Source organism: Terrapene carolina, unplaced genomic scaffold, assembly GCF_002925995.2.
Source record: "Terrapene carolina triunguis isolate 2854851 unplaced genomic scaffold, T_m_triunguis-2.0 Scaffold192, whole genome shotgun sequence".
Taxonomy (NCBI): domain Eukaryota; kingdom Metazoa; phylum Chordata; order Testudines; family Emydidae; genus Terrapene; species Terrapene triunguis.
In genome coordinates, this window is record NW_020664543.1 from 15,888,551 (window position 1) to 15,897,899 (window position 9,349).

The window sequence follows — 9,349 nt, forward strand, 5'->3', positions numbered from 1 at the left end:
TGAAGAACACGGCGGTGGCCAATCAGCGGGCTCGGAACGCCGGGAACGGAACGTTGAGACACCTCCGGCCTCCCCCCCCCCCTTTTCCCCACATGCTCCTCCCCTGCTGCTGTTGTTTGTGGTGCTCAAGCAGCCGAGGCGCTGAGGGACTGGGGCAGGGGGGAGCACAACATAACCGGCTTGGTGCCGACTGAAGCAGGCGGGGGGGAAGCAGGGGTGGCTTGGCCGAGCCGAGGGGCCGGGGGAGCCGAGTGTGGGGTGGAGAAGGAGAAGGAGAGAAGGGCCTTTGTGGATTTCTCCCCCCCCCCCACGCACGCCGCAGCGGCACCGTGTGTGTGTGTGTTCTGCCCCGCTTCCCTCGTTGTTGTGGTTTCGTTTCTCTCGCCATGTCGGTGAATATGGAAGAGCTGAGGCACCAGGTCATGATCAACCAGTTCGTGCTGGCCGCGGGCTGCGCGGCCGACCAGGCGAAGCAATTACTGCAGGCAGCTCACTGGCAGTTCGAGGTGCGTGGTTTGGGGGGGGGAGAGACACCCCAAAGGGGAGCGGGGTTCGTGGGGGCCTCGCGTGCTGCTCCTCCTGCCATCCCCCTCTCACCCTCGGATTCACCCCTTTCCTCCACCTAATCGCTCCCCCTTTCTCGCTAAAACAGTTGGTCTTGGAAACAGTTGTGGGGGTGGAATGTGTGTGTACGCGGCTTTAAATAACAACAGAGCTGGGACACGGCCGGCCGTGCCACACGGGGCCCTGGCGCCGCCGTTGAATGGCAAGCTAGGGAGCTGCACATAAACAATCATTTTACTAGGACTTCATTACGATTACCTATTGCAGCAAGTGCCTTCGGGGGCCAGCAACTCACGAGGCCTCGCACGTAATGTCTGTTGCTGCTGTTGTGGGTAGAAGGGAGGAGGGGAGAATACATTTTATTCATGTAATTTCCGAGGGGGAGAAACCGGCTTGCAGATCTCCTGGTGCCTATTTATATATTGCGCTGTAACCAAATCTGTGGCTCTCCCGGGCCTTGGAATGAAGCATAGAAACGTGGTCTGGTCTCTCTTCGCCCCGATTCCTCTGGTGGGGAAGCTTGCTCCGGAGCTGGGGAGAGGATTCAGTATGGGCTGAACCGCTTCCCAGCCCCACACGGGGCTGCGGAATACGGAGGAAGCCTGTGTAGTAAAATGTGGTGTCGCCGTTTTTCGGTTGTGTTTTTTTTTTTAAAGGGGGGATGTTATGTAAGGTGACAACGGCTTTAACTCCCTTCACGTGGATAAAGACGGGGGAGGAAGCGGATGACAAGTGTATTTTATATATAAAAAAAGGCTCACATCAAAGGAAATAATTCCACGTGGGGCTTTGTCAATTTCTTGCTGCCCCGTGGGCGAAGGCTTTTTTGTGTGTGTACATTCCTGGGGAGACTTCATGACACTGCCCCTTTTCCTTCCCTGATTTAATGTCACTCGTGTTAACGAAACCGACATGGGGTCTCTTGGCCAGAGTGTACTGAAGTGCTTTGATGGTACTTCAGCCGGATTCTTCCTTGCCTGGCAGTGTTTTGTTTCTGGGTTAGGTAGGCATGAGATCAGTCCAGTTGGGGAAGGGCTCGGGGCTGTGTTCTTGTTTTGGATTCCTTTGTAGCTTCATTTCTCCTTATGCAGAGGAGAAAATTAGCATTTCAAAGCCAGCCCAGGCCTGTGTTGTGAAATGCAAACAGCTCGATCAATCATCTTTGTTTGTTGTCTTAAATTATTTGTTTACAGTTGAAACATACTTAAGGGAGGAAAAACAAGATCCAATCATTTTTTTTTATAAAACAAAACATTTCCAGGGTCTTTTACTAGCACTAGCCTCTATCCCGTGTGGCTGCATTTCCCCCTTTGCTCTGTCTGACTGCTGGAATTAACTAATTGTTGTTGTGTTTTGCAGACTGCTTTGAGTGCATTTTTTCAAGAAACTAACATTCCCAACAATCATCACCACCATCAAATGGTAAGTGACCCAAACTTCACAGACATGTGCTGTTCCCTATGTTATCTTCACTTCCTGTGGGCTAGAACGAAATTTACAGTGGTGTGTTCTTCCCTCCCTCCCCCCCCCCCAATATTCCTTAATCTCCCGAATAAATGAAATCTGAAAAGGTTATTTCTTATCTGGGAGAGCCTCATAAAAGCAGCTACAAATGCTTCATCAGATGCCAGTCTTAACCACCCCCTTACCTGTTAAAGTTTTCTTATGACAAGCCATATAAAAATATGGAACCAAGGGGAGGGATTCCCTGTTTTGCACATTTTTGGAGGCCACCTTTGATACCGGGGAGGGGAACAGGAGTCTGCAAGCAGAAGTGGTTGTGCATTCAAAACTCTCAGTTCTCGTGACAGCCATATTGGTCTGCAACAAGAGAAATACACAGACTGCAAATGTAAACAAGAGCCAAAATGTCTGCCAGGAAATAGTTTGTCTTCACATAGATCTAGATAGTTATAACAAGTAAAAGATCTAAGTGAATTGGGATAGGAAAGGGGGGCAGGCCCTTTCCCTTGAATGTTTCCTCAGAACTTTCAGCAAAACTTTACTTGACCTTGGCTGAGGACAAGTCTCTTTAGCGAAACAGAGGAAGTTTTTTTAGGAAACTAAACCAGTGCTGTGTGTGAGGATAATAGTAGATGGAGGCTAAGCCATAGATTTTTCTTTTCCTGTACTTGCCATTGTTAAAACCTGCAGCCAGTTCTAAAAGATTTGGAATAAAACAGAAAAATGGCTCCTGGGAACTTTGTATTAACGCTCTTATTTCCTCACTTAATACTTTTTTTTTTTTCTCCTTTCTGGCACAACATTTCTCGCCAGCATTAGAGTATTATGGTAACATCTAGAGGCCCCAGCAGAAACAGTTCCCTATTGTGCTAGATGCTGTGCAGACAGCCCTGCCCTGAAGAGTTTTCAGTCTAAATAGACAAGACTGAGTGTGGGAGGGGAAACTGAGGCATGGATTAAATTACTTGCCCAAGGTCTTGCAGCAAGCTAGTGGCTGAGCTGGGCATCAAAGTCAGATATCCTGAGACTCGGTCCAGTGCCTTTCTCACTAGGAAAGCCTCTGAAAGGAACTAGATTTATCTTGTTTCTTTACTCCTAGGATAAATCTAGTGTTAGGCCTATCTTGTATTTGTAAATTAGCTTGGAAATTCATAGGCTCTGTCCTTGGGTGGCTTGATTGAGGGCAAGCTTTCACTGAGGCTAGAGGTTGCAGTTACTAGTTTACAAACCCTGATCAAACTCTGAAGATGCAGAGGTGATTCAAGCTGTTCGAAATGCTTAACTCACAGCAGGAGTGATTCCTTACCAAGCTGAATCGTTTACTGCCTGGGTGCTACAGGAAGCTTAACGTGTTTTATTCAGGCTGATTTACACGAGAGTATTAAAAACCCCAAACTGGAATAGGAACTGAAGTGAAATCTACCTCCAAGCTCTTATTTTAAATAAGAGAGGCCAACATTTTAGCCAATAGCCCTGAATCACTTAAAAAACTCAACACTGAACAGTCATTTCTGGTGTTCTAAAAATCTTTGAACCCTGATACTTAGTCAGATGCAGGAGCAGTGACATTGGCATGCTTGTCCCATTACTCATAAGATGACTTGACACTCAGATCTAAGCAGATCTTCAGTTATGAGGTTTTCTCATCAAAAGAAAAAGGCAGAGGAGCCTATTCCTGAATGCTTTAAAACCTCTCTGTGCTGTCCAACGTTCACCCTCTTTATTACAAGCTTACAAATGCTGGATTCTCTAAAAGCAGCTTAATAGTATTTCCAAGCAAAGGAAATCTTGGCTGCGTGGTAGGCTAGCTTCACCCCTCCCTCTTTTTATAACCAGTTACACATTAATCAGGAAACTGGTATACATGTCATGATCCGCAATGTGACCATTCTGTTTGCCAAATGTTATTCATCTCTCTTTCCCAGATACTAGTCTGACTTTTGTGCTGCATTTTTGTTGTTGTGTGTTGTTCCCTGTGCCCTAACGTCTTGAGATTTCTGCTCAAACTTAAATGCCATGAACAATTCTGCTCACTGAGAGAATGGCGATTAAGAGGAGAGGTTTTACAGTATCTTGATTTGTTCTGAAACAATTGTACAAGTAAAGCTATGAGCAAAACCCACCAAAATCGCACAAAGTGAGCAGCTACGCACCGTCTCACAGATACACCTGTTTCTCTTTAGATAAGAGATGCTCCCCATATCACAAATTCTTACACGCCATTAACCTTATAAATAAGTCGCTCATATTACTCTTATTTCCATCCTGTCTATACACCCATCTGAAATGGGATGTGAACCTTCTAAGTGAAGAATTTCTTGGGACACCCAAGGGTAACTTCATCCATTTAAAAAAAAAAAAAAAAAAAAAAGTATTCTTTGTGGACAGGAGAAAAGTCATGTAGCAAATGGGGAGCTTTTTAGTCCCCAGTCCTGCAGACTGCTCAGCATGGGCAACACCCCAAGGGAGCTCAGCTGGAGTGTGGCTGCCTGAAATTTATTGCCAGACTGGGGCCTTTTACCTGATAACTGAAAGTTCCATATCCTTGCCAGAACAGAAATGTCTAATAGCCAAATTTCACTCGTTGAAGGATAGAGGCAAACTCTAAAGTGTGAGTGTCTAGATTCTAAAGTGGCTCTAAGGCAGGGGTGGGCAAACTTTTTGTTCCGAGGGCCACATCCACCTTGCGAAACTGTATGGAGGGCTGGGTAGGGAAGGCTGTGCCTCCTCAAACAGCCTAGCCCCCGCCCCCTATCCGCCCCCTCCCACTTCCCACACCCTGACTGCCCCCCTCAGAACCCCCCCTGCTCTTTGTCCCCTCACCACTCCCTCCTAGGACCCCCACCCAAACCGTCCCCCAGGACCCCACCCCCTATTCAACCCCCCCATCCCCTGGCTGCCCCCCCCCCCAGAACCTCCGCCCCATCCAACTGCCCCCTGTCCCCTGACTGCCCCCAGGGACCCCCTGCCCCTTATCCAACCCCCTGCCCCCTTACCATGCTGCTCAGAGCAGCAGAAGCTCACAGCCCTGCCGCAGCCAGCCACGCCGCCCACACTGCCCGGCAGGAGCAGCGGGCCAGAGCGTTGGCAGCGTGGCGAGGTGAGACTGCGGAGGAGGGGGGACAGTGGGGGAGGGGCCGGGAGCTCAGGAGCTGGGCAGGACGGTTCCGCGGACTGTAGTTTGCCCATCTCTGCTCTAAGGTGTTGAATTGTTTGGTTTGTTTGTTTTAAATCAGGGATGGATAAACTGACAGTGGAACCTACTCTAGCTTTTTGCTGGATCTGATTCGTTGCCATAAAATATAGGAGATGTTGATATTGACGTAAGCTGGGTGGGAAGTTAATCAGCCCCACCGATAAAACTGCAGGCCCTCGCCTGCACCAAGGAGGGTCTCTGTCCCTGCATACAGACACCCCGATCACCCCCCTTTGACTCCTATCTGTTGCTGCTGTCTGTTTTCTGTTCCTCTCCCCACCCCATGGTGCGCTGGGAAAAATCGAAGGAGCAAAAAGGTGCCCACAGAATGTAAGCAAACTATCTATTCCCCCTTCTCCCCCCCCCCCCCCCCCCCGTGTTACATTGTCCCGGCTGTTTTCTCAAGCATGGTCTGGTCTAGTAAGGATCCAAATGAGGAAGGTTTGAGACCCACCTTTCCCTGCCCTTTGCTGTACAGAAGTCAGTCCTTAAAGCAGCAAATGCGATATCCTGTAAGGTTTGGGTTCTGTAAAGCAAACCAGACAGAAAAGAGGAGCCTATTTGTCCTTGTTGCTTGTTTGTTCGAATCACTTTGTTTACAAAATTTTTTTTTTCCTCCTGCCCCTGGGGTGAAGGTTCAGCGCCAGACAGAGTGTGTTTCTCTGGCTAGCGTTCTTGTTAAACACGCAATATCCAGCCAGTGCCCAAAAGTCCAGCAGCTCAGAGGCCCCCTCCCTCCAGTTTTTTCATGCTGTCACATGGGGTCGTGTCTTCTGAGCACAAACAAGATTAACTTATTTATTCAACGTATCGAATGGGCTTGTCCTGCAGGCAGCTGAGTGACAAAGAAGAAAAGGCAATTCAAGTGATTGACGGTGTCTGAATGAAAAGGACCATGGGGAATTTTGGGATCAAACCCACCTCTTTTCCTCCATTTTTCAGGCAGAAGTCTGAGGGGTGGCATCCTGTTACTCTGGTGTACACTTAGAGTAATTCCACTGAAATCAGCTGGAACGGATTCTGCTCCCCCAAGTGTAGCTGAGATCAGAATCTAGCCCCTTAGGGAATAAATGGCCCTTACACAGTCTCTTGAAGTTCACAAACAAACTCGGGCTCTGCTGGTTCAACAGAGGAAGAGGAGCAGGACTAGCGTAACCGGAGCCTGCAAGTTGTGATTTCTCTCCTGTTGCTCCCCGCAACCATCAGAGCGGCTGCTGACCTGTAGTTATGTATTGCAGATCACTTTCTGATGGCTGTCACTTCTCCTGAAACTAGGATAGTTTCTTCTGAAGATTTAGGCACTCGGGCCACTTTGCACATGATCTGATTTGCGTTCAGTAATTTGTACCGCCCTAAACGAGGGTCTCATTCTGCCACCTTGTATCGAATGGTGCCGTTCTCCACAAATAGCCCTATTCATTTCCTGGGGACTACTCCCTGTGGGTAACGTGGCAGAATTGGGCCTGCTGTCTTTAAACTAAAGTGAGATGAGGACAAACCCACCTGGATTCCTTTTGGCTGCAGCATTTAGGGATACTTTCAAACTACACTATGGGAGCACTTTGCATAATCCCAGCTCTCACCAAGAATTATCAAGAGAAGATAAGAAAGTTATGTGGGGAAAAACCTGAAACTCTCTCTGTTAGTGTGTTCACTACATAGGAATAGGCAGACTGGATCAGACCCAAGATTCATCTAGTTCAGTATTCCAGCTGTGACAGAGGCCAGTGTAAGAATCCCATAGGAGGTAGATGCTCCCTACTCCTCCCTCCACAGATTTCTGTCTAGTGCCTAATAATTAGAGATTGTCTTAAGTCTTGAAGCATGAGGTTTTGTCTCTTCTAAAATTAATTAGCGTTACCTCTAACAACTCTGGATATTATCATCAAGAGTAAAAGACTGGGCACTTATATGAATAAGTTTTTAGCACTACTGACATCCGGTGGCAATGAGTTCCACAGTCTAATTAGATAAGAAATCACTAGGCTGGGAAAATCAGTTATATTCCCTGTTAGGTTGTGTGGCAAACACTTAAAAAAACAAAACAAAAAACCTTAGACATGTGTCTTAAGATCTTGAGCACCCTCACCCGTCTCCTCCCCAAACTGATTTGGGCAACTGTGTATGGTGGAGGAGTGAATCAGGTTTAATGCAACCTCACTTCCATAGAATTGGTACCAGTTACAAAATTCTGCCTCTCCATTCCCTCCCAACACACAAGGCAGCTGTATGAAAGAGCCTGTTTGCAGGCACAAATTTCGAAGGTACAAAGAAAGAGGCTCCTTTGAAACTTGACATATAATATTTCATGTAAGATGGGTTTAATTAGAATAGGTTTTAAAGGACTTAGCTATACCTAAGCCTCAATGACCTGCAGGAGGACTCTGCCTTTCTGGATAAGTAGAACATACATGAAGAACAAGTACAATGTTTAGACGTTAACTTAGGCCTGGTCTACTCACAAAGTTGAACACAAATGTTTGATCTGATTTCCTTAAGCCAATGCGGATCCCTTTGTGGACACTCTTAGTTCAGTTTAAACCTAGCTTTTACCAGTGGAGCTTCAAGCTGCAATAAAGCAAGTATAAAACGAGTTAAGAGGGTCCACACATGCAGGTTTGTACTAGAGCAACTGAATCCATTTTTAAATTGGTGCAACTTCTGTGTGTGGACAAGGTTTTGGTGCAGTGCTTCTCTTTAAGAGGAAGACACCTACAGATCCCATCCTTTCTAAAAACCCAGCAAAACCCCTGTCCTTTTGAAAACCTGCTTTCCAAACCGCTTGGAGGCAGACTCTAGGAATTGTTCTTATAAGGCTGTTTATAAAGAGGGATTTTTCCGGGAGGTCGATAATGGATTCTCACGCCGGGTAGCGATTTTGGAGATTATGCCCAAGACTAAAACTAGCAACTTTGCTTCCGGTTGCTGAGCTACAGTATTAATTCTGCAGCTTTTGTTTGTTGTTGTTGAAGGGGGCGGTTAGGAAGGGTGAGTCACTGTGTGTGTGTGTGTGTGTGTTGCAATCCCTTCCCTTCTGCCTGCACCCTCCCCCATTCATTATTTTGTCCAGTGTTGGTATTTCTTAAGTTCTGGGCTTGCCATTCTGCCCTGGGCCGCTAGAGGGGAGCAGCTGGGACAGTCTCCCCCGCTGGGTGTGTTGCTCTTGTAGCAGGAGGGACGGACTCCACTAGTGACTTCCTGAACCTTTCCTTTGAATCACAAGGGTGTGACCTCTGTGGGCTGCGTTCCTAACTTCTCTTTCTCTAGGTGCAAGCATGCGATTCTCTAGGGAGCCCGGGCTGCTCGCCAGGAGGCACCCACCTCTTGTTAATGTGCTGACCTAGGCCCTGATTCAGCAAAGCACTCACCCATGTGCTTCAAGTTAAGCACGTGCCTAACTCTTTGCTGAATCAGGGCCTAGTTACTACCTAAACCATCTGGAGCAGGGGCCTGCATTTTATCAGCTTTTTTGCCTCCAGTTAAGTGCATCGAAGTTGATTGACCCCCACAGACTTCAGAGCCTGATGATACAGGCTGCTGCCTGCTCCCAATAACATCCCAGGATATCAATTTTTCTGCCTCTGCTAGTTATGCTTTTTTCACTTCCATTCTGCAGCTCCGTAGACTGTGTGCTCCGCGCTGTCTGTGCACTAGCTTTAGCTAGCTTGCTCCGTCTCTCGTGGGCTGGTCTCAGAATTGGATTTTTCTCTCTCACCGCTGTTGCACAGACAGGGTGTGACACTGATTACAAAAATATAAAGACCTATCACAAGACGAAGCCGGAGCCCCGGGGAGGGCCTAGACAGGAGGATGGGGAGGGCACTTGAGACTAAAATTAGAATGAATGCACAGAACTATCATGGTTTACCAGGAAACGAAAAAAAGCTGATAAGTTGCTTTTAACAGTGGCTGTTGTGTTTGTCCTCTCTGAAGTGTGTGTGTGTGTGTGTGTGTGTGTGTGTGTGTGTGTGTGTGTAAATCCACTTCTTTCTCACTCCCTTAGAGCTGGGTAAATTGTGATAGTTAGAAGGTGAGATCATCTAAAATAGCCAAGAACAGTCTTGCAAAGGGCCGCTAGCCCCAGCACAAAATTTACTCATCCGCCCTTCACCTGGATTATAATGG

At 47.4% G+C, this 9,349-nt stretch overlaps 1 protein-coding gene across 1 annotated transcript in view; it reads left to right on the forward strand.

Annotated features, from left to right (window-relative positions):
* The first annotated feature begins 272 nt into the window (after window positions 1–272).
* The window catches only part of UBALD2 (UBA like domain containing 2), a 12,660-nt gene continuing 3,583 nt past the window's right edge, over window positions 273–9,349 (forward strand). Inside the window, exons 1-2 of the mRNA XM_024206737.3 lie at window positions 273–506; window positions 1,924–1,986. Coding sequence (XP_024062505.1) covers window positions 387–506; window positions 1,924–1,986 — 183 coding nt within the window. The 5' untranslated portion in view covers window positions 273–386. The remainder of the gene's footprint in view (window positions 507–1,923; window positions 1,987–9,349) is intronic.